Source organism: Pleurodeles waltl, chromosome 3_1, assembly GCF_031143425.1.
Source record: "Pleurodeles waltl isolate 20211129_DDA chromosome 3_1, aPleWal1.hap1.20221129, whole genome shotgun sequence".
Taxonomy (NCBI): domain Eukaryota; kingdom Metazoa; phylum Chordata; class Amphibia; order Caudata; family Salamandridae; genus Pleurodeles; species Pleurodeles waltl.
Genome location: NC_090440.1, coordinates 203730886 through 203756333, shown reverse-complemented (window position 1 = coordinate 203756333; position 25448 = coordinate 203730886). Strand labels below are relative to the sequence as shown.

At 43.8% G+C, this 25448-nt stretch overlaps 1 protein-coding gene across 15 annotated transcripts in view; it reads right to left on the bottom strand.

Moving 5' to 3' along the window:
- The window catches only part of LINGO1 (leucine rich repeat and Ig domain containing 1), a 3157620-nt gene that overhangs the window by 293016 nt on the left and 2839156 nt on the right, over positions 1-25448 (bottom strand). For all 15 annotated transcript variants that reach the window (XM_069222181.1, XM_069222179.1, XM_069222184.1 and 12 more), the window contains one exon: positions 13955-14014. In XM_069222181.1, coding sequence (XP_069078282.1) covers positions 13955-13972 — 18 coding nt within the window. In that variant the 5' untranslated portion in view covers positions 13973-14014. The remainder of the gene's footprint in view (positions 1-13954; positions 14015-25448) is intronic.

The window sequence follows — 25448 nt, the reverse complement described above, 5'->3', positions numbered from 1 at the left end:
AATACTGTAGATGGGTGCAGAGTCATGAGTCACCAGAGGACTACTGTTCATGTTTGCAGAGTCATGAGTAACACTAGAGAAATACTACACTTTTGTGGAGAGTCTGGAGAACTACCAGATAAATTGTGCCTTACAGTGTATAGTGTTAAGCGAATCATAAAGGACTACTGTCCTAGTGTGCATAGTCAAGAGTCAATAGAGGAATACTGTACAAGTATGCAGAGTCAGGAGTGCTACCACGGGAACACACTGTACTTGTGTGCAGAGCCATCAGAGAAATACTGTACAATTTTGTAACATCAGTACAACTACCAGAGGACTACTGCACTTCTTGCAGACCCAGAACTACCGGAGGAATTCCGACTTGAAGTGTAGTGTCAGGAGAATTAAAGGGGAATACTGTGCTAATGTGCAGAGTCAGGACTTCTATTAGAGGAATACAGTGCAAGTATGGACAGCACTACAAAAGGAATACTGTACTTGTGCGCAGAGTCCAGAGAACTATCAAAGGAATTCTGTTTTACAGGGTACATCTTCAGGAAAATCACATAAGCAATACCATACTAGTGTACAGAGTCATCAGAGGAATAGTGCACAATTGTGCTTAGGGCACAGAGTACGTGCAAATACTCCGCTAGCCCTGCCAGCGGAACGGAGCTCACCCAGTGTGCACTGCAGCCTAGATATGGGCTATAAAGCGTAAGTGCAGATAGTATGTATTTGCTCTGTGTAGCCCATAACTGGGCTGTAGTGCGCACCGGCGATGGATGCAGGGCCAAGCCTCCCTCTGCCAGCAGCCCGGGAGCAGGAAGCGGAGGGAGGCTGCGAATGAGGCCGCTGCGGTCGGAGGATGACAATGAGAGAGGACACCCTGGAGGACCCAGGTAAGTCCTCATCTCTTTTTTCCCCCCCTTGTTTGTGCACAGTGGTGCAGGGTGCAGTCTATTTAAAAAACAAAAACTAGGAGACGTACCAGTGTGGTGTGCATGTACTGATAGTAAAATACTGCTAAATTCAATTTTCACTATTTCAAGACCTGCCTCTCCCATAGGGTAACATGAGGATTGCCTTGAAATACCTTTTAGGTGTAATTTCCCATTGGGAGCAGATAGAGATATTGAGCTTGGGTTCCCTGAACTCACAATTTCAAAATACATTGTTTGGTGAAGTTGAGTTTTGAACTGCAAGTTTGGAAATTACACTTTTAGAAAGTGGGTATTTTCTTGTTTAACCATTCTGTGCCCCTGTCTGTCTGTGGAATACATGTCTGGGCCAGGATGACAGTTGGGCTGTTTGTGCATTTACTCTACACAGTCACATAGAGGTGTGCCCTGCATATTCTGATGGTCCATCACAAGGCTGATGGGTCTTCTTGAGCTAAAGTGGTGGGAGGAGCTGACACTTGCACCTGAATAGGACTGTGCCTGCCCTTACACAAAGCAGTCTTCAACCCCTTGGCGTTTACCTGGGAACAGGGAAGGCAGGGTCTTGTGCACTACAAAGACTTCTCTTTGAATGTTGTCTACTTCAAAGACAGAAATGTGTATACGTACTGCACCTCTGACACAGCAGAGTTAGAACACTTCTGGACTGAGGGCATTCCACCAGGAAGAAGAGCTGGATGCTGTAGGAGGGACTACCATTCTGTTGCTTTGCTGTGCTGGCTTGCTGCTTCTGTCCTGGGAGTTAAAGGACTGTACTTTGCTTTCTACGTCCTACTTTCCAAGGTTCTCCAAGGGCTTGAACTGAGCTTGCCTCCTATTAAGAAGTCTCAGTGCCATCAAAGACTTCACCTGCCAGCGTCTAGGCTCTCCTTCTGAGAGTCCTGACTTGCCAAGTGATTCCAAATCCAGTTCCTAGGACCTTGGGTGTCGGCTCTGGTGCAACCAAGAAGAAACTAACCACATCAACTCCATGGCGACTTCAGAACTGCTGTCTGACTCCGTGTTGCTGCCTGCACCGGAGTGGTGGTCCCCACTTAGTGGAATGACTGCGACCTGCAACACAGGCCCGACGCCACTGCAGCGCCTCCAACATCCCACCGCAGCGAATGGTATACTAGGGTTAAATCTTTGAAAATTCATATTTTTGCTTGTATATTTTGGATTATTGTTGTTTTTGTGTTCTTTTACTCATTTAAATATTGGCTATTTTTCTAAACTGGTGTAGAGGACTTTTGTGGTATTTTCACAGTGTTACTGTGTGTGTGTACAAATACTTTACACATTGCCTCTGAGATAAGCCTGAAGGCATGCCCCAAGCTACCAAGGGGGTGAGAGCAGGGATTATTTTAGCTGTGTGACTCCCTTACCCTGACTAGAGTGAGGGTTCCTACTTGAACAGGGTGAAAACAACTGTCAACTAGAGACCCCATTTCTAACAATGAGTTAGATCATGACTGGTTGACTAAGCTGATTTAAGAGAAATATGGTGTATGGAGACACAGCTTTCCATCTAAAACCCAGTATACTGATCCATATGATGTGCATGCAGTTTTATCATAGATACTACTAAGTGGTATCTGCATTTCTAAGGATCTGTGAAAAAGAATGACACTTACAATGTAAATCTTTCATAAACTATCAGTGGGAATTCTATGGAACCTAGAGAATATCAATGGGAATATTGCACTGTTCTACGAGAGATCTGTAGAATTACCATAAGAACCTAGTCATAACACAGGGTTAGTGGTGTATAGTGGGTATAATTCAGAGAATACCATATGGAATAATAGGAGGGTAGTTCTCAACAATACATATTTTTTCACCCATGGTTTTCCTATGACGTCACTCATGACTTCCTTAATGATAGCTGCTCAAGGTAAAATGTTGTGTTTTGTATGTCCGCTCAGCTCAAAACCTCACAGGCTGATCCCATTAACCAGTTCTGGAGGGTACCGTAATAATGGCAGAGCCATTCAAAGTATTCCTTTCCATATCGATTCAGTACGTAAAAAGAAACATTTGGTGACCTGCCACACACCTCCACCTTACTTTCATTGACCTATATATTTGAAATAAAAATATACCTTTTCCTCGACCCATATATTTTTATATCAGTTACCTGAATTCCTGCCACCTTCCTCCCACTCTTTTCTTACCTCACCCTCCATTCCTGTGTCTGCCTGTCAGAGTCTCTCATAGCAAGAGGAAGGTGTTGGGTTCAGCATCTCACTGTCACTCAGAGCCACTGCCATGCATATCAGAGATCCACTGTCTCTCCTAAAATTCCACAAGGCAGTAGAGGATCTGAAACGGTACTGGGGCATTATCATCTTTTCATTTCTTCCTCAGGTCTGCAGAGACTAGTGAGTAGGGGGTGTATGAAATTTGTAATTTGCTTTTACAGAATTACATGGAATTGAGGCAAAGTTAAGTGAAATTATGCATAATTATTTAAAATTCAAAACTGGCATTTGCCACTGTTTTAGTGAGAAATGAGTCCTCACATCCACTTTGGTCCTGGGGATACATTTTGAGCTATAAAAAGCAGTGCAACCAAACAAACAAAACAAAAGAAAGCAAAAGCACCACGAACAATGTAGTTTAATACCAGAATGGTAATTTTCTGGTTATTTTTTTACTGTGAACGACATATAATTATATAATGTGTCTCAATAGCATAATTTCAGCAGTTCTGCATAATGAGTAACCCCAATGGAAGTGGCTTTGGAAAAGTTGATGACTGCAGCTCCCCATCTGATAATCTTCTTTTCAGGTCGAGCCTAGACAGCATGCATGCACTGTCTGCAAGAAATGTTGGATAGAGTATAGGACTTTGCTCCCGCCTGCCACTTGCCATAGGTTGAGGCCTCCTAATTGGTTTGGCAGCCGATACGTCACTTTCTGTACGTGGCTGAGGAGCACCCACCAAGGAAGGTTGATTTACACCTGGAAGGCTTTTCTGTTGTTTGGACAGACTATTTTTCTTTGTTTCCAGCCTTTTGTGTTAGTCAGTAAGCACTCGTGTTCACACACACGGTTCATTTTCCCCATCTGCCCTTCACTTGGTCCTTACTTTACATAATCAGTAATTACAAGTAGTTGTGTTGTGCATGTATTTTGTAAATTTTTTGTGTGGCTTTATATAGCATGAAATCGACCCAGGAGTGAATCTTCAACAGCGGCTCTCCCTGCACAGTGGGAGAGCCAATACTACAATATTCACTGCATTCGGGGTACTCACCCCATAATGCTTTGCAGGTATTCCTTTTACCTCTCATTTTTGCCAATAACTCAGCCTGTGGTGGCCCTAGGGCACACTACTTTAGAGGGGGTCCAAAAATCATAACATTTTCCACCATTCAATGCATATTTAAACTCTCTTATAGCTGGAACTTTTGTTTTTACAGCTGAGAGGAGTTTGTGTTATAAGGGCCTTGTTTGTAATAATATTCTGACAGCCTTGCTCTGCATGCAAATGTGTAATGCATTATGCTCTCCAAGGGCTGAATGATGATAACTGTCCCAAGGCACTACTAACTCAGTAGGCTCCACAGGGACATCTAGCCACAACGGTAGTATTGCACCTTCTACTGATGCACAAACACAGTTTATTTCTGATAAAAGTTTAATGTATGCACAAACACAGTTTATTTATGATAAAGGTTTAATGTATGCACAGAAACTCACCCTATAATGCTTTGCAGGCATTCCTTTTACAACACATTTTTGGCCACAACTCAGCCTGTGGTGGTCCTAGGCCAATAAGGCCACCACCAACACATTCAGAACAATGTGCTCTTTTTGTCCAGACCATCTTGTGGGTCACACTAGGTTAGAGGGGGCCCAAACATTATAACCTCTTCCACCATTCACTGCATATTTAGGCTTCTCTCTTATAGCTGGAACCTTTGTTTTTATTTTTTTACATTACAGCTGAGAGGAATTTCTGTTATAAGGGCCTTGTTTGTAAGCACTTGTGAAGTGTGCAGTTTGTTTTCTGCGTTTGCTCTTCACTTGGTTCTTACTTTACATAATCAGTAATTAGAAGTATTTGGCTCATGTATGTGTTTTGTACATTTTTTTGTGGCCTTGTATAGCCTAAAATCAACCCAGGAATGAATCCTCAACAGCAGGTTCTCCCTGCACAGCAGGAGAGCTGATACTACAATATTTACTGGACTCAGAGAAACTCACCCCTTAATGCTTTGCAGGCATTCCATTTACAACACATTTTTTTGCCATAACTCAGCCTGTCGTGGTCCTAGGGTAAAGGGTCCACCACCAAAACATTCAGAACAATGTGCTCTTTCTGCCCTCTTGTGGGTCACACTGGGCTAGAGGGGGCCTAAAAATCATAACCTCTTCCTCCATTCAATGCATATTTAAACTCTCTTATAGCTGGAACTTTTGTTTTTACATCTGAGAGAAGTTGGTGTTATAAGGGCCTTGTTTGTAATAATATTCTGATAGTCGTGTCTGGTCTGCAAATACATAGTGCCCTATGCTGTCCAAGGGCTGAAAGATGATAATTTTCCAAAGGCACTACTAACTCAGTTGGCTCCACAGGGACATCTAGCCACAACCAGTGGTATTATACCTTCTGCTAATGCACAAACACAGTTTACTTCTGAGAAATGTTTAATGGACAGCATGGCTAAATATTTCAGCCATTTCACTGAGGACCTGGTACTTCTCCAGCTGTTTCCAGGTTTGAGGGACATTCTGAGCTTCTGACATTAGAAGTAGTTGTGGCAGCGTTCTGTGACACTGTACTCTGAGTTCTTTTGGCTCCCCAGGGAATCTAGCCATGGCCAGTGGTACTGCACCTTCAGATGTTGACTCTACAGGGACATCTAGCCATAACCAATGGTACTACACATTCTGATGTTGACTCTACAGGGACATCTAGTCACGACCAGTGGTACTGCACCTACTGCTGTTGACTCTACAGGGACATCTAGTAACGACCTTTGGCACTTCACCCTTGCGCCACTGACTCCACAGTTAAATGATATTTAAAATGCCTGCTAGTTCTGAAAATATGTGTAATACACTATGCCCTCAAGGGGCTGATTATATAGTTACACTGCAATTTTATTTACCATTCTTTTTATGTGATTATGCCCTTTAGGGGCTGAGTATATGGTTACATGACCATGTTTCTTCCAAATGCTATTTTTACTGTGGAGCTCTGTAGGGGCTGTTTAGACCATTGCAGTCTAATGCCAAGTGTATGAAGGAATGCATTAACCCAAATTATTTCTGATAAAGGTTTAATGTGCTGCATGGCTAAATATTTATAAGGTCTCAAATGCGAGGTTGTCATTATCATTTACAACTCCAACAGCTTTACTTCTCGCTAATGTGAGACCTATTGCATTGCAAATGCTTGTTTCAGTTTAGCTCCCTGGTTAAATGAGACATACAGCAGATCAGCATTTGCCCTTCTCTCCCACCACTTACTTTGGGTCTCTGGGGACCCTGATGATGCAAAGATAGACAGGGAAACTACCTTCTTCCTAGAGCTGGCATCAAAGTAGTGATCGTGGGTTTTTATTTTCACAGCTGTGAGACACAATGGCACATGGAATTACAAATTACTTCATTATTGCAATCACCGGTGACACCACCAGTGTTCTACTACTAATGACAAATACATCGAGCTATAAGGAAGCAGTAGTTAAAGAAAAGGGAAGAATTTGCAAATAACAACACAGGATCAAATTAAGTAGCCAAATCTTAGAGTCACAAATCCTTTCCTCAAATGATTATTATTATAAGAAAAGAGACTTAAAAAGTGTTGGGAAGTTATTTGATTAAATAATTATTTGAATGGAACAAAGAGACCCTCGAAGATTGTGCATTCATAGCTTTTCAGCAACAAAAGATCTACATGGGTAAATTAGGTATATAAGATCCATAAAGCAAAGGTGTTTACGAAAATGGGGACATATTTTAACCCAGGTTCAATCAGCTATTTGAAGCATGAAGAAATGTTTATTGCAGATGCTAAAATTAATTTTTCTTAATAACCTTTTATAAATAAACTAAATTACTTTTATAAATATCCTTCTAAGCCCCAAGAAACGGGGCGTGCCCTTTTCAAACTGCAGATTTCTTGCAGTCAATAAAGATTTCAATGTGGACACTGCAAGCTGCAAATCAATTTCTGACTTGCAATACACATTTAGGGGCATGTTTATACTTGTTTTGCACCAAATTTGTGTCATTTTTTTTTTAACGCAAATTCAGTTTAAAAACAAATTCCATATTTATAGTTTGGCGCTAGACCTGCCTAGTACCAAATTTATGGAGTTAAAGTAATTTTTTGGACTTGGAAACCTACTTTGCGTCAATGAGATGCAATGTAGGCGTTCACGTGCAAAAAATTACTCTATGGCCTTAGCGCCATATTTATCCCCGTGCTAAAATCACGCACAGGAGGGAGGAGGGGTTAAAAAATGGTGCAAAGCTTGCTTTGCATTATTTTTTAACCCCTGGGTCAGGGCAGGCGTTAGGGGACCTGTGGGCCTATTTCCAGGGTGGAACACCATGGGATAACCCCACAGGTGCCCTCCCCAGGCTCCAGGGACATCCCCACCCACACCAGAAGGACAGCGGAGGACGGAGGATCCCATTCCAGGTAAGTATAGGTAAGTACGAGTAAGTATTTTATTTTTTAAAGTGCCATTGGGGGCCCTGAAATGGGCCCCCTACATGGCACTGGGTGCAATCGCCATGCCCAGGGGACCTTGGTCCCCTGTGCTGGCCATTGGGGTGATGGGCATGACTCCTGTCTTTCTGAAGACAGGAGTCAAGTGGTATGGATGGTTTTGCATCAGAAAATGACTCTAGGTAGTTTAGAGTCATATTTGTTTACTGTAACCTGCCTAACGTCATTTTTTGGTGCAAAACCCCCTTCTTCCATAATGCCAGCCCCACCCGACTAACGTAATTTTTGTTTTACGCTAGCCTACCCTTTGCATCGGCTTACACCATTCCATAAATATGGTGCCCGGCTGGTGCTCAGAAATGGTGCAAGGCGGTGCTAAACGTTTTGGTGCAAAACTGTGCAGTTTTGCACCAAAAAGTATAAATCAGGGCCTTACTACTGTTTACGATGGAAACGTAAGATATGCTTATAGTGTGCATTTTTATTTCTAGATTTCACCAAATACAAAAATAGTATCTTAGTGGTTTCTGGTTGCAGACACAGCAGGGAAATGTAAATGTCTACACACAATCTGCTAGTAAAGTGGTGTAGCATCACAGGCTCTTCAGTTTAATTGAAACTATACCATTATGATTCATTGACAAAGGTGGGAATTTAACAATGAAAATAAGTAACATTGATAGTTTAGATGGGACTCGCCATGCCCTTGCCTTGGCATAGCTCTGTCGGTCCCCCTCTTTCTTTTTACCCTGTGGCTTTACTAGGGCCAACTCTCCTCCTCCTTTTGACTATGACCTAATATCACAGACACAGCGTGGTAAAAGACCATATCCTGCTTTAATATGTTCCTGTTTTGCTGCTATACCCTGCATGGACTATGTGCTGAAGTGATTTCTTCCAGTTTCAGTCTGATCTAAGGCCTAAAAGTACTTCAAAAGTACATGCAGTCTGCAGGAGGTTTCACTGAAATAACCCACAGGTCTTTCTAATGAGATGGCGCTACGGAGGCGAGGGGATCCCAGCACTCTCGTCTGGATCAAAAAAATACAAAACCGAGAACAACAAATAAAAGTTGCACTAGCAAGGAAGAGGATTTTTTTATTTATTTTTAAAAGAGACATGTCGTACTGACATTTGTATGGTATTGCAAAACACAAAGGCATCTCTAGAATTTCTTGCTGTGGGCACTCAGTCAAAATAAACATAATTCAAAATAAGAAGCTAAATCACAAAGAACTGTCAAACCAGTCTTACAAATGATGGATGATTATTGACACACGTGGGCATGAGCTTTAAACTGCTTGTTTTTACAGCCGACAACTAATTTGCAACACAATTTAAATCATCTGTTCAAAGCACATCTCATCCTAAAAGGATTTCTTATACCCATTATGCTAGTTATTCAGTGTTATAAATGTGATAACAGTTATAACCTTTAAACAGCTGTCAATACCTAGTAAGATACTTGACATGCGTATATATTTAAGACAAGGCGTCAACTTCTTTGTTGGATTGTTAACAAGACACTAGAAAGGCTGCCGAAAATCTATCATGTTTAACAAGGCGTTAGGCACACTGGTGGCACAAAAAGTTAGATGTAAAAAAACAACATTTTTAAAGTACTGGTTTTGCTGCGTGTTTAGGTTGTGCAGTGGCAGTTCAGGCGCTTTGTCAGATTTTTACAGCAATGCATTGATAACAATCAGCAAAGCAGGCGCTGTGTCAGATCCTTCCAGCAATCAATGCATGGACTTTATGTCTAAGATCACCAGAACTCACTTCCAAAGGCCCAGGGACTGGATTTGGCACCACTTGGCAAGTCAGGACTATCAGCAAGAGAGCCCAGGTACTGGCAGGTGAGCTCTTTAATGGCCCTGAGACTTCTTCACAGAAAGCAAGCTCAACTCAAGCCCTTGGGGAACCTTGGAAGCAGGATGTGGAAAGCAAAGTCCAGTCCTTTCACTTCCAGGACAGAAGCAGCTAGCAGCAGGCCAGCACAACAAAGCAACAGGCAGAGTAGCAGTCCCTCCTGCAGCATCCAGCTCTTCTTCCAGGCAGAATTTCCACAGTCCAGAAGTGTTCTAACTACGTGGTGTCAGAGGTCCAGTACTTATACCCATTTCTCACTTTGAAGTAGGCAAACTTCAAATAGAAGTCTTTGTAGTGCGCAAGAGGCTGCCTTTCCGTGCCCTGGCCTCAAACACAATCCAGAGCGGTGTAGCCTGCTTTGTGTGAGGACAGGCACAGCCCACTTCAGATGGAAGTGTAAGTTCCTCCAACCACTCCAGCTCAGGAAGACCCATCAGCCTGGTGAATGGCCATCAGGATATGAAGGCCACACCCCAGCTCCCTTTGTGTGGCTGTCTACACTGAATGCACAAATACCCCATCTGTCACCCTGACCTAGATGTGTATTCAGCAGACAGAAAGAGGCACAGAATGGTTAAGCAAGAAAATGTCCACTTTCTGAAAGTGGCATTTTCAAATCTACAATTCAAAAACCAACTTCACCAAAAGTTGTATTTTTAAATTGCGAGTTCCGAGACCCCAAACTCCATATCATTTGCTCCTAAATAGAAATTACCTTTAAAAGATATTTCATGGCAATCCCCATGTTACCCTATGGGAGCGATAGACCTTACAATAGTGAAAAACGAAATTAGCAGTATTCACTATCAGGACATGTAAGCACACCATTACATGTCCTAACCTTTAAATACCCTGTACCTTGCCCATGAGGCTATCTAGGGCCTACCTAGGAGTAACATGCAGGTAATAAAAGGGAAGGTTGGCCTGGCAAGTGGGTGCACTTGCCAGGTAGAAATGGCAGGATAAAATTGCACTCATAGACACTGCAAGGGCAGACCATAACCATGGTTAAAGGGCTACTGAGTGGGTCGCACAATCGGTGCTGCAGGCCCACTAGTAACATTTGATTTACAGGCCCTGAGCACACGCAGTGCCCTGTACTAGGTACTTACTAGTAAATCAAGTATGCCAATCATGGATAAACCCATGACCACTGCAGTTAAGACAGGGTGCACTTGCACTTTGGCAGTGGTCAGCAGTGGTAAAGTGCTCAGAGTCCTAAACCAGCAAACTCGAAATTCAGCATAGGATCAAAAACAGGAGGTCAGAAATGAAAAGATAGGGGAAATCATTCCAAGAGCTGTCTGGTCTGACACAGATTCTGCAATCAATGTGGAGCTGACTAAATTGGAAGGCAAAAGTTTTCACATCATAACAGTGACATACACATACTGACCATCAATAGTTGTGCAGTGGTACAAGGTCACATAAGGTTTGTTGTATATAATGACTTATGACATATAAGTCTTATAAGAAGATAGGGCTCGGAATTGCGGTTGATTTAAGGGTTGTAATTAGTAATGGTCTAGTCCTAACTTAAGTGTAAACTGACGCTTGCAGGCAACTCCATTAAAATAATACACATTTAGTAATTTTAATTATTCATTGCACCTTTCTGAATTTGTGAAGCTTGAGAACATGATTTCATCTGTGAGTGAAATTTCTCACACAAATCTGTTTTTTTTCTTCTGGACATCTTTCATTTTTTAAAGATAATTCTCTAACAGAGTGCGCAAATTGGAGATTGTTTTCTTGCAAAGCTTACATTTGCTGAAATGTATACAAAGGTTTTTTTCAAATAATTTTGGATAATCCTTTACATCATGCCTTTATCAACAAACATTTCTAGTCTCTAAGTACATCTATTGAGAATACCTATTTAAAAACAAACATAATGGCACTAGTTCTTCAAGTCTTATTTTTAAAAGATCATTATGTACACTCAGAAAATAACTTTTATAAAATTTGATTTGTTATTTTTTCACTAAAACAACAACCAACAAAAACAAAAAAGAATAGAAATAATATTAGCTTACATATTTTGTTCATGTAACGAGTTTACAAACATATCCTCTACATCTGTGAGACATATCCTAGTTATATCACTGTTGAAAATATTAAAACATGTTGACTATTACATATCTGATTTACGTGAGTATTCTCTGAACTTAACATTATCCCTTCAATTTGATCTATAAATGAGAGCTGACAAACATAGAATCAACAATGTGGCTAAAGTGCCAATTATGCTTTATACTACGTTAATTATCTTATGCATAGCACTCGCAAGTGAAATCCTGCAAAATGTGTGGAAACAGGCTCCTGTTAGCTGATATATTTAAAATCCAAAGGCCACCCTTTGCAGGTGCTGGGACTTTTCAGACATGCCTTGTCTGATGCTGCTGGTATGCTACTGTATGAGTGTCTATGTCCCACTGTATGCATGATTCAAGTCCCAGTTATTGACTCTCAAATGTGTCTCCCAGTATTGCTATAATTGTCCCATAATTGGGGGGGAGGTCTCTATGTCTGTGTTCTGGCACCCTTGCAGCACTGTCCTACCTCCAGTGTCCACTTCTAAATTTCCATATTGCAATGCCAGGTTTTGAGGTCTATGTTTTAGCATTCTGTTAATCTCTTCACAAATATTTTTCAACCTGGTGACTTTTGGGTAAAGTGATGATTTTTAGAAGAGAGGTAAACATATGCACTGGGGTTGTATTTTTATTTTAATAGGTATTTACACAAAGGTTTCTGTTTCTCTAGGAGAAATTTTGTTTTTGCACACTACGATAAAGTCAATCTAAGTACTCGCAGCTCATTGGTGTGGATCAGGGGATGAACCTATGCAGAATGAATGTTTCTGATAAGAGAAGGTGTGGATTAGGTGTCCTTTTATGAGTGGCCTACTTTCTTTTGCAGTTTTAAAAATCGTGAACTAGGACCAAGGTATATGGGGGGCTTTACACAAATTACACAACTAAGATTTCAATATACCCTTCCCTCCATAAATCACCCAGAAAAAGAATCAACATCAAATTTGAGAAGATCCCATACATATGCTGAATTCCATCAACCTCCACAGAGCTTTAGAGATTCGTAGGCAACGTAAAACCAACTGTTCAAACTCTCACAAATATGATACGTAGAGATATAGGCTGGTCTTTTTTTAAAAACGTGTGTTGTTGGCTGCTTGATGGGGTACTGTGAATGTCTTCATATTCTTATTTCCTTTAACATATGTCTTTGCCATTCTTAACAAAATACTGTATACCTGATTGTGTTTACACAAAGGCATTCTTCTTAAAAATCTTAGGATGTAACCCAACATAATAAAACTAACCGTTACCGCACAATTAGATTCTATTGTGAGCAAACCTGCCACTGGACTGGTAAATGTCTTTGAACTTTAGGAGGGATTTCGGGCTCCATATGACTTTCTGCCCCTCAGGCCACCACTAGCACTCCCCTAAAGATAGGACTTTCTATGGTTAAACATAGGTGGAGAACCTACAATGTATGATCTCAATTGCCTGTGGATTGATGAGAAGCTATGAAGTCAATTCTCAGACTTTCTTGTGCCTGTAGATTTCATCATCCTGGTCCAACAATATTGGATTTCCTCTCCTAAAATGATAATTTTGATTCCCAGAATTAGGAATTCACAATGGGTAAACACTTAGACAAGATGAAAAGTCTGCCAGTCCATGGACGTGTTTTACGAAAATTCTAGGGATAGCAGAAGTGACATCACATGTAATTTAAACCATGAAGACATCAGTGATTAACCTCTTGCATATACTTCACCCCTTTGTTGATGAAGGCTCAGAGTGATGAGTAAGTAATAATTCTGGCTCAAAGCCCTGCTTACTTTCTGTTCTCCTCTCTAGCTTCATGACCTCTAAGACCAGCATTAAAAAGGGCAGTACAAAGGGTATAGAAAGGAAAGTCAGTGGTAGACGATGCTGGCCCTGGCTACCCCTACTTGACACCCAGGAGTATCTCTGACAGTCTCTTCCATTTGATCAAATGCAGTAAATTAGAGGCAACAATTAAAGAAATTAGTTTAGTTGGAAAGGGGGATATCAAGCTGTATCAAACTTTTGGAAACGTACACAAAGCTCTAAATTTTACAGATTGTTGGCAGCCAAGGAGCCACATTTTGAATGTTTGGGAAACAAAAGAGAATCCCCAAAGCACAGGGAAGTAAATGTCTCCACTGTAAAAGGTAGGCTTCCTGTATAGAAAAGCTGGCAACTCTTGATTTATCCCATGCTAAAGAAACTGTCGGATTTCAGTTATATACCAAATCGAATTGAGGTCCTTTGTTAGTCACACAATGGTTCAACACAATGACCTGGAAATATCCTGGAGCCAAACATTCAAGACAAAGAGGCAGTGGAAACCTGATTCGTTGCCAAGACGTGAATTTCACTGTGGTTTGCCTTCATATTTGAAAATGTCTTACCTCGAAGAGTGTATTCATTTGCGGAATAATTGTTCAACCCGTCCTGATCAACTTGCAACCCTGCAAAGAAAGAAAAGAATTAGCACAAATCAGTTATGATCAATTAACTGTAGGAAGTCAGCAGGTCATACATCCGATTTACAAACCTTAAAGACTAAGGGCCCGATTACGAGTCCGGCGGTCTTAGGACTGCCAGACTTGCATTGTTGGACGTACCGCCACAGATGTGGCAGTCCAACTGCCATACCAGCCAGGATCTTAAATCCCGATGGGCTGACGGTGGTGCTGAAAGTAATCAGCCAGGGTGGCGCTCAACTCAGCACCACCTTGCTGATTACAACCTTGTTATCCGCCAGCCTTAGCAAGGCGGTTCCACTGCCATAAAAAGGCTGGCAGAGAACAAGGGCAGGGAGCCACAGGGGAGAATAGGCACTCCAAGATGATGGAAATTTAAGGACCCAAATGTCTCAAATGACCAGTGATAAATAATTATCACGATACTGGGATTACCACACACCAAAGTGATCAATTAAATACTATTCATATTGGTTTCTTACGACAGTTTTAAGTAATTGTTCTATAAAAGGACAGTATTTGGGGTAACAGAACATTAGCTACTACAGGTGGTAACAAACTGCCATCGGTGGCAAAGAAAGACTATTGTTGGTGGTGAAATTGCACGGGTAATAAATAAACAGCATGACAGCAAACATAAATAAACCATAACTAAAAAACAGGCTTTCAAAAAATACCATCAGTTTTCCTCCTCACTGTAAAATGGAAGCCTACAACTATATTATCCAGACACACAACACACTTGGGTTGAAGGCCCAATACGCAGTATCACCAGCACTAAGGGCCTCATTAGGATTTCGGCAGGCGGTCTTCAGACAGGGAGGTTGCTGACACACTGACCTCCCTGTTTCCACCCATCAGCCTAGCAGAAAACAGCCTACAGCATTGTCTTCAGTTCGTAATCGAGCCAGAGGCAATGCTGTAGCCAGCAGGGTGTACCAGCACCCTTGCAATGTTCACTGTCTGCAAGTGCCAAGTGCATGGGCAGTGCAGGGCCCCCCCACACCCCTCTGCACCTGTTCTCCGCCAGCCTTTTCATGGTTTTCATGGTGGTGTTACTGCCATGAAAAGGCTGGCGGAGAACGAGGTCGTATTCCGCAAGGCAGCGCTGCATGCAGTGCAGCCCTGGCGGATTAGGATCTCTGCTACCGCCAGACCTCCGGGATCCAAGATCCTGGTGGAGCTGGCGGCTCCCTGGAGGTCGGAGCACCAGGGTTGTTATGTGGCAGTCAGACTGCCAAATAAGCGGCGGACCAGACCGCCACTGCAAGGGTGGCGGTCGTAATACTGCCACACTCGTAATGAGGCCCTAAGTGTACCCTCAAGCAGGCATATGACTTCTTAATGAAAGAAACAGTAAAAACAACACAAGATCCACCACCTTCAAAGGGTGCCTTTTTGAGCATGTGGATTAGCTTTGTAGCCCTGTCTGTGATGGTATAGACAAGCTAAAAACTGAATGATTTGCACCTAGGGTAGTTAAGAGTGATTAACATTGATTCAAGAATTTCTTTCCATCACTATTTTGCTGGATTTACGAAGTGGCAAGAAATACAGGTTGGCGCCAAAAAAACACAACGCAGAAAGAAAACACCTTGGCTGAAAAATTAATTGCATCACCTATGCAAAAAGAAAATCAATTTTGCGGTACAATTATCAAGAATTGGCTTGAGTTCCTCTGAATTGACCTATCAACCTGCTGCAGCAGCGCGTCGTACAGTACATAGTATTGGAAATGGGTCTCCTAAATCATAATATGACGATTTCTTCGGTAATAGACCAGGCTTAGAACTAGGGTATCCCTCTTTGCCTAAATAGTATGGTAGATGTAGAAAACAATTTCCTCTGAATTAATGTTAACAAAAACAAGAACAATTGCCACAAGTAATAAAAGCATAACTTAAACACGTATCTTCAGCCTGCAACACTGTGTTTGAACCATTTTAACCCCAATTCCATTTTTAGTTTGTAGTTTAAAATTCAATCTTCAGAAACTCATCATTTCAAAGATGTTTTTTATGAACCTGCTCCCAAATACATTTATCCCAAATGTTCAGTGTAGTACACAGGAAAATTACATGTTCATTGAAATTTTATGACACCATTTTGTTTTTGTAAAGTACATTTTATATTCGTTACTTTATTATGTGGACTCAGTTACTGATGTATTGAAAAAGACGTTTCATCATGAGTGAAACGATCAAACTGAGATGAACACATACACAGTAAATGGAAATACACCCAATGTTATTAAGACACTCTCCCTCCTCTACATTGCTATCTCTCATTCTCTGCTTCTCTTTTCCCTTTCTTCACTTCACCTGCCAATCTCTCTACTCCGGCCACCCTCTACTCATACTGCATACTGCACATCCCATATAATGCCTTATGTCAATGACCAAATCCTTGAGATAGTCATCCAGGAGACCGAGGCTCACAGATGCGATACTTAAAATGCATTCACTTTAAATTCCATATCACTGGTAATGGAGGGGCCCGCGGAGAGAGAGACTCGCTCTGGTCTCTCTGCGGGTACGTTCGGGAGAGGGGAAATGACGAAGAAAGGACGGGATTGGAGGCAGGTAAATTGGGGTGGGAGTAGGGGATGGGGGATAAATGGGGTATGAGGGAAGGGAAAGGCCTCTTTCCGCTCTGCTCATCACGCAATTCGGAATTTGGTCGGTCCCTGGGGGAAAAGGAATTCCTTAGTGCGAAGGCAAGTCTTCGGTATCTTTGATTGCAATGGCATTGGCCTCCGGCCTTGCCGAGAGCGGATAAACAGTTACGAGGGCATTTCTGCGTCCGCGCCATGGCAACAAGTCACGACCCTGAGGCAGTGAGGGCCACGCTCACGTATTAGGCTATGCCAGCCGAGCCGATTTACTCAGGCCTGGTGTACTTGAGGCCTTAGTCGGCATGATGCGGCCAATGCGCAGCACGTCGGGCCGAGTAGTGGCTGTAATAGCCACGTGTGCGTCCTCTGAGAGGGCTAAAAAGCCCAAGAAAATGGCGGGGGCATGAGGTGCCTCAACCCCCTTAAGCCATTATTGAAGGTGAAGCAGGGCAGGGGGAGGGAGAGGCAGCTGAGGATGGAGGTAGAGGAGCAGACAGAGGGGAACCCTGGGGACAGTCAGGAACAGCTGGTTGTCGCTGGGCCTGTACTAGTTGGGGAAGAGGGAGCTCAGGAGCTGCCTGGGCCCAGTATAGAGATGGCCCCTCTGGACCTTTCTTTGCCAAAAGATGGCACAGCCATAGTGAAGAGTTCTGTGCCCTCACTCAAAAAAAAAGAAGCACAAGAGTGCTGGTAAGACAGGGGGTGGGCCAGTCAAGGCTAAGGCAGGGAATGGGCAGGCAAGGAAGGATGGGGGAGGGGCCGGAGTGGTGCCAGTCTGGACCGAGTTGCAGGGGTCCAGGCAGGGCAGGTTGGACTTGGGTGAGACATGGGACCTGGAGGCCAGAAAACAAGAACAGCGCCGTATAGTGGCGGAGACAGAAGAGAGGTGGGCCCAGCTGTGTAGGGACAGGGATGGGGCAGGGGCAAGAGGTAGGCAGCTAAAGAGGGCAGCTGAAGGGTTGGAAAGTATGAGACCCCCGCCTCAGACACAAGGTCGGGGTAGCTGGGTTTGGGTACCGCAGGTAGAGGTGGGGAGTGGTCAGGAGGCTTGTGCGGCCGGAGGTTTGGGCGGTGCGATAAGCACCAGTGGCGCTCACGGCCATAAAGGGCACGGATGGACAATGTCAGTGTATGAGACTGGCAGAAAGAAGGTGATGCCAACGGGCCACAACACGGCCTCTGCACGTTGGTCTGAAGAACTAGAGGGGTCTTCAGCGCCCTTGTCTATACCGTGTGATTGGGGTCAACGCAGAGATGGTGTGCGCCATGAGGGTCTGGAGGAAGATTTGTTGAATAATATGCTGATGAGTGGTGGTGTTGACAGCAGGTGGGAGATGGATGAGGAGGATGTGGTGGAGCTCGATTATGATGAGGAGATGGATGAGTGGGAGGATGGGGAGATTCGGGAGGCAGAGGTGAGCAGCGGGAAAGGGAGGGGGAGAGGGCACAGGTGCGGCGCAACCCCTTCTTCTTTTCTATTTTGCAGGATCGTATGTGTGGTGGCGAACCACAAGAGGTGCGGCAAGGTCTGGCACATGGTTGCGGGTCATGGAAGGCTTCACGACCTTTGGGGACACAAGGCAGAGGTAAGGGGCAATGGTGGTCGGTCTGGGGGGACAACTTTGGTTTCAGTGGAGCCAGTACACGTAAGTCTATAGGGGTAGGCGATTTTCCGGTTCATGACACACCTGCGAAAGGGTGCAGGGTGGGGACAGTGCAAAGGCTAAGGACGCAAATACCACAGCTGGGAGTGAATCTGGAAGCAAGGCGACTGGGGAGGTTACGGGGTCCGAGGACAAGGATGGGGGGACGGGCACAAGAAGCGGCTTCCATACATGGGTCTGGCCATGCCTTTGGGTTCGCACGTAGCGGATAAAAGGAAGGCTAGGATATGGAAGCATGAGTACGTGGATGTCTTTAAGCTCCTACATAGGGACATACAAGCCAAGGAGGGCTCCAAGGAAGAAGAGTGGGAGTTAGCACATAGACCGAGAGTTCCAATTACAATGGATAACTGGACTTCGGCATTTTTGATTTTTGCAAGTATGTACTGTGAGAAGTTCCCAGACAGGGCCATAGCGCTATTTAAATATATGAAAATTATAAGGAAAGCCCAGATGCACTTCGGGGTTTTTGCCTGACTGAGTTACGATGAGGAGTTCAGGGCAAGGGTGAGTGTCAATCCTGATAAGCCTTGGGGAGATGTAGATCGGGAATTGTGGAAGCAGTGGATGGCGTTGTTGCAGTCCACAGCGTGTACACACACACTGCAAGCGGCCTGCCAGTGGTTTACAAGCCTTTTCAGGCCCATCCCGCCCAAGGAGGGGCGTGTGTAGGTCAACGAACCCCGGTACCCATGACAGAAGCCTGTTGGAACTTTAATAAAGGTTTCTGTTCCAGACAGCCATGCAAGGTTAAGCATGATTGCTCCAAATGCGGGGGCCAACACCTGGTTACACAATGTTTTTCCCTCTCCAGCCCAGCTGAGCAATGGGGAGCGTCCAAGGGAAGAGGCATGCAGGGCGCTTCTGCGCCAAAGGGCTCCTATGCCAATTAGGCTGGAGGCTCTTCTTCCCTGGCTACATAGCTACCCAGATAAGGCCACAGCTTGTAAGTTAGCGTGGTGTTTTTGACAGGGTTTTTGGATCAGTTACCAGGGTCCATGAGTGAGGCAGTGGGCAGACAATTTGAGGTCTGCCAGAGAGATGCCACAAGTGGTAAAGGACAAGGTGGCTAAAGAGGTGTCTTTGGGCAGAATTGCAGGGCCTTTCTATGAATGGCCAAGTAAAGACCTTATGATCTCTCCTTTGGGAGTAGTGCCGAAAAAGGCGCCAGGTGAATTTCGCCTGATTCATCATTTGTCATGGCCGGAGGGTGCCTCTGTAAATGATTTCATTGCACCAGAGGATACTAAAGTGGTATACACATCTGTGGACGATGCCATCAAGTTGTTCAGGGGGTGTGGCAAGGGAGCAGAGTTGGCAAAATGCAACATCCAATCAGCCTTCGGGCTGCTGCCCTTACACCCGGAGGATTTTGATTTGTTAGGTATGCAATTTGATGGGGCAATTTATGTTGACAGGGTTCTCCCAATGGGTTGCGCCATTTCTTGTGTGCTTTTTGAAGCATTCAGTACTTTTCTACAATGGGTTTTTGTCAAACGGAGTGGGCATCGTACGGTGACTCACTATTTGGATGATTTTCTTTTTGTAGGAACAGCCAGTTCTGGGGCTTGTGGGAAGGCTCTGATTGCTTTTCAGGAGCTGTTGCAACAGGTGGGGGTGCCGTTGGCTCTCGAGAAAACAGAAGGACCACAGTCTGTGCTGACTTTTTTGGGTATTGAATTGGATGCGAACGCTTTGGTTGCCAGATTACCAGCACCTAAGGTGGAGGAAATCCTGGAATTTTTGGGTAACGTGCGGGTATTGCGCAAGATTGATCTGCGCACAGCACAGAAGCTGCTGGGTTGCCTTAACTTTGCTTGCAGGGTGGTCTGGGGGGTAGGATGTTCTGTAGGCATTTGGGTCTAGCTATGTCTGGAGCGGTACTGCGACACCACAGGATACGTGTGTTGGTAGGTTTGAGAGAGGATGTCAGGGTTTGGGAAACCTTTTTGACACATTTTAATGGTGTCTCCATGTTTTTCTGTGAGGAAGATACAGTTTGGCAGGTACAGATTTTTTTCAGATGCAGTAGGAGCCACAGGTTTTGGGCTTTTTTGGGACGGAGGGTGGTGCGCAGAAGCATGGCCCAGACAATGGTTGCAGTAGGGGAGCATTGCTTTTCTAGATTGTTTTCCACTCCTGGTGGCATTGGCTGTATGGGGGCATGAGTTCGCTAACAGGACCGTGGTTTTTCAGATTAACAACATGACAGTTGTTGACTTAGTCAACAGGCAGAGAGCGAGGGACCACAGGGTGTTGCGCTTATTGCGCCAGTTCATGCTTTGATGCTTGTCATTTAATGTTATTTTCAAAGCTGCTCACATACCTGGGGTATACAATGAGATTAAAGATTCCCTGTCTCGTTCACAGTATCAACATTTTCGCAGCCTGGCACCAGGAGCAGTGCAGAACAAGACTACGGTCCCAGCAGACATTTGGGAGTGGGGGGTGTGATGATCACTGGGCTGGTGGAGATGTCCTTAGCGGAATCTACTCGGCGGAGTTACCGACTGGGATTGTTGGATTTTCAATCCTTCGGGTTGTTTTTGGGCAATTTTTGGCTACAGAATGCTAAACAGTTTGGGTTGCGCACATGCGTTTTGTGCTTTTCATGATACGGAAAGGTCTGTCGCCCGCTACCATTGGTGGTAAGTTGGCAGGGGTTTCTTTTTACAGGAAGTTGTTTTTTGGCTATGATCCAGCTTGGCATGATTTGATGGGGAAGATGCTGAAAGGCTGGGGTAGGGTCAGATCAGTTTCAGGCAGGGCGGCAAGAGAGCCCATTACTTTTACTATTGCACGTTTTGCCTGTGTGTTGCGCAGATGATTATGAGTTGACGCTTTTCCGTTTATGCATGGTGTGGATGTTGTTTGGTGCAGTGGTGGCTGGTGACATATGAAAGTGGTGGGGCGTAATAGTCTGGGTACGACTTTTATGAAGCGAGCAAGCTCAGTGGACAAACGTGGGGTCCAGGGTGGGTCCTCCACCCAAGAAAAAATAGAAAAAATATTGACAAATGGTCCATTTGAAAGGAAATAAATTTAGTGAGAAAGCAAGTTTATAAAGCAGTGGGAATGTATAGTCTTGAAATATTAAACACATATCTCACTGCATTAATACGGTCACCCTTTACTTTAATATGCGAATTGTACACTGCAACAACTTCAGGCCCTTTAAAGTGTGTGTTTACCCACTGTCTTGCACTCCATGCAGCATCAACTTTGGAAGAATATGTTCTAACCAGGCATCAGGAAGCACACACAACTGCTGGCTGCAACCAGTCATACAGACATATGTGCAGACAGGTCTTTAAGTGGGATGAAAAAAGTGGGGGCTCTCTAAAAGGGAAAATGCAAAATGAGATGTTATTGCATCCAGAAATATAACATAACAATTGACATCACCTAAAGCCTGTCAGTACAGTTGGCTTTGTCAATGGTTGTTAGCTGTGGAAGATAAATGAGTAACAACAATGATTAGTTATAAATAATTAACATTGAAAATGTTTCAATTCTGAAATTGTGAGACTATGAATTAAATATTGTTGAGGCCTGCGGAAGGAGTAGGGCCTTCAGTTATTTGTTCTTTAATGTTAAATATGTTTGCCCTATTTCTCTTCACATCTCATCCATCTGCACATTTTCAACATCCTCTCTCCTCTTCAGCACCCTCTTTTCACTCTCCCCTGAATGCACTCCCTGCATCTCCCTCATTTTACCACCCCAAACATACATTGCACTCATTCACATATAAGCACTTTATTTCCTTTTGCCTTTGCCTTCTAAATATTATGACCTCTGTGCATCCTCTTCATACACATTTACACTAAGGGCCAGATGTATCAAGGTTTTTTGCATTTGCAAACGGTGCGAATGCCCGTTTGCGAATGCAAAAAGCCAGTTCAGAATGTAAGAAAGACATTCTGAACGCAATTTTAAGGAATCGCTAAAATAGCGATTCCTTAAAATTGCGACCCTGTTTAGAGAGTCGCAAATTGCGACTCTCTATATAAGAAATCAAAAATAAGGATTCCTTATTTGCGATTTCTTAGCACATGTATGAAGCCATTCCTAAATGCGATTTGGGCATTTAGAAATCGCTATTTACCACCAGGTTGATCCTGGTGGTAACCATGTGCAAAATTTAAAAATGCATTTTAAATGCATTTTTAAAATGTACATGTAAAGCACACATGCCCTTTTGGCATGTGTGCTCCTTACATGTCCCAAAAAATAATTTTGGGGTGCAGCAGAGGGGGCCTAAGGCCGCCAGCACCCTTGGGTTTTGCATTTCCACAATTACGATTTCTGGTTAATTCGCAGATATGGGCCATAGGTGCGAATGGGGCCGGTATAGCAATTTGCGATTCGGTAATAGCATTTGCTATTTTTAAGAAATCGCTATTACTGATTCGCAAATGTGATACATGCCAATTTGCGAATCGCCAAAGGCCTTCATGATACATCTGGCCCTAAATGTGAAATGTAACTGGAAAACGTGACCATTGTTCTGTGTGCTTTGTGAAGACGCCAACACACTGACAGGCACTTTGCTTTACCTTCAGCCTCAGCACCAGCACTCTCAATGAAAGCCCCTCATAAACACCTGGCATGAATCAAAGTGTGCACTAGGCAAGACAGAAACAAATCATGATGAAACAGCTAACTCTCTTGGTGAAAGCAACATTAATTAAAACATGTGAAATAAGAGTAACTAAATCACTTTTTAATATTCATTGTTTGCATATCAATTCATGTTTTTGGCATTAATGCTAAGGGCATGATGATTGGGACAGTTTTAAGGCCATACATCAGATACATGCCTTTACTGTAAGCACATATTTCTCACTTTGTGCTTGAATCCAATATTTGGATCAATTTTGCAAGGGAACAAGAACCATGCTCCTCTTTTGGATCAATTTCATGAGGGAACAAATGCAGCACCTCCACTTCTAAAGGAGCCAACGATTTGCAGCCAGGGCCTGGGGCATCACAGTGGGGGAGGTTAGTGTGGCAAGGGGGTCTCAGTACCATAAAGATAACATAAGATTAGCATTATAACACTTACCATTACCCAAGACAAGACACCAAGTTACTCATGCTTGCATCCACTTCTACTGCATGAGGAATGGGGGAAAGAGTGGGCTCTATGTCAGTGAATGTTAGACGGCTGGGATGAAGAAGTTTCAGTGATAAAAGGTACACATTTATTTGAGCTGCGGATTACATGTTTAATATGACATATCACTTCATTAGTCTGCAGAAGAAATAAAACGAGCATAACTAGCCATGATAAATTACTGGAACCATTACTGCCTTTGAAAGACGAAATCACCTACAGAGGCAGTGAAAGGAGAGGAGAGCTGAGAGAACAGATTTTTTTCTTATTGTCTGTAAAAAAGATAGAGCTCCAACTTACTTGTGTGCAGGGTTGTCTTTGGCATATTTATGACTTGGGGTCTTCAGGTCACACTCCTGTCTCCCAGAGAGCCCTGGATGGAGTTATTTATTGTATTTATTCCATTTCTCTGCCACAGACTGCTTGTAATGCAGGAAAAGGGGATTTTCTTTGTGCAATGCCACATTCTTTTAATATAATGTGACCTCTGGTACGTAAACCCTTCTGATCACACCCCACCATTTGAGTAAATAGGAAAGGGTGGATAATAATATTGGAGTGACATGAAGTTTTCAGAAACGCGGGCTGAACAAAAAACGCTCCAGGCTGTTTACTATCAGGGCTTCTGGTGGAGGAGGAGATAAGCCAGGGACGTCACTGCGTCGTGGGCAAGCCCTGTCAGCCCTACTGTGCAGCTTTCAGCCACATATTGACGCAGGCGCAGTGGGGCTTTTCAAAGTGCACAACTTTCACTCAGAAAATGTTGTGCAGAAAATGTTTTACTTTCATCATGTAATTAAATATATGCTTCACTAGAGAGGCCAGAAAAGGCTAGGGGCGCAGCCCCTTATCCCTTGGACACCAGCCGTCCCTGGTTTGGTGCCTTTCGAGTGTCTGAGCTGTTGGGGGTAGGGAGAGAGGTAGGTGTGCAGGTCAGGGAGGTTTGTCTGCATGGGGAATGTTTGGGAATTTGGCTCAGGCGATCCAAGACTGATCAGTTAGGAAAAGGCAAATGGGTGTGGTTGGAAAAAGGTGGTAATGTAGAGGCTTGTCCGGTTTTGGAATGGCTGAGCTCCTGAAGTGTGCGGGGTGATTCAAGAGAGAATGGAGTTTTTGTACATAGGTCTGGTGCTAAGCTTACAAGTATCTGCGAGTTTTAAGGATGGCTTTAAGGTGGACTGGTCGTGAAGCTCTCGATTTTGGCACACATTCATTTCGGATTGGTGCGGCTACTGCTGCGGCACACTTGGGTTGGGACCGGGCAAAGATCAGGGCTATAGGAAGATGGAAGTCTAGATGATGCAAGCGTTATGTGAGGCCTTACAGGGGCGTGTCTGGTTTTTGCAACTGTTTCAGTTATTCAGGGATGACATAAGGTGTTTGTTGGTGGATGGGAACAGTTTTTGAAACCATTATTACAATTCCTTTTCTTTACAGGATGTGTGTCCTTTCCACGGAAGGACAAGATGGTCACGTGGCTGGTCGGCCATTCCTTTATCCATTGGGCAGCAAAGTTTGGGGAGAAGCAGATTTACGGACAGGTGTTGGGGACTCTCTAGTAACCAACATGACATTTTTTGGTGGGGCAAAAGCAGCATGAGGTGGGGAAATATACTTCCTTTCATAACTTCTAGCTTCACAAACTGCGGTTGTCCTGATTTGCTACTGATTCATCTGGGTGAAAATGATCTTGTGAAACTGTCAGGGCTTACACTTCTGCAACACATGCAGAGCGGCTTGGAGCTACTCAAGCAGAGGTTGTATGGTACCTGCTTGGTTTGGACTGAGTTTGTGCCTCAACGAACGTGGAGAGTGGCCATCAAACACAGAGCCATGGAGCGGGCTCACAAGAAGCTTAACCGAGCTATGAATGTTTTCTGTTGGGGCCATGGTATAAAAAATTTCAAGCACGAGGACATCACAGAGCAGGATGAGGCACTTTTCAGGGCAGATGGCGTGCACCTGTCTGAATTGGGGAACGTGTATTACCTGACAGATCTTAGGATATTGCTTGGGGATTTA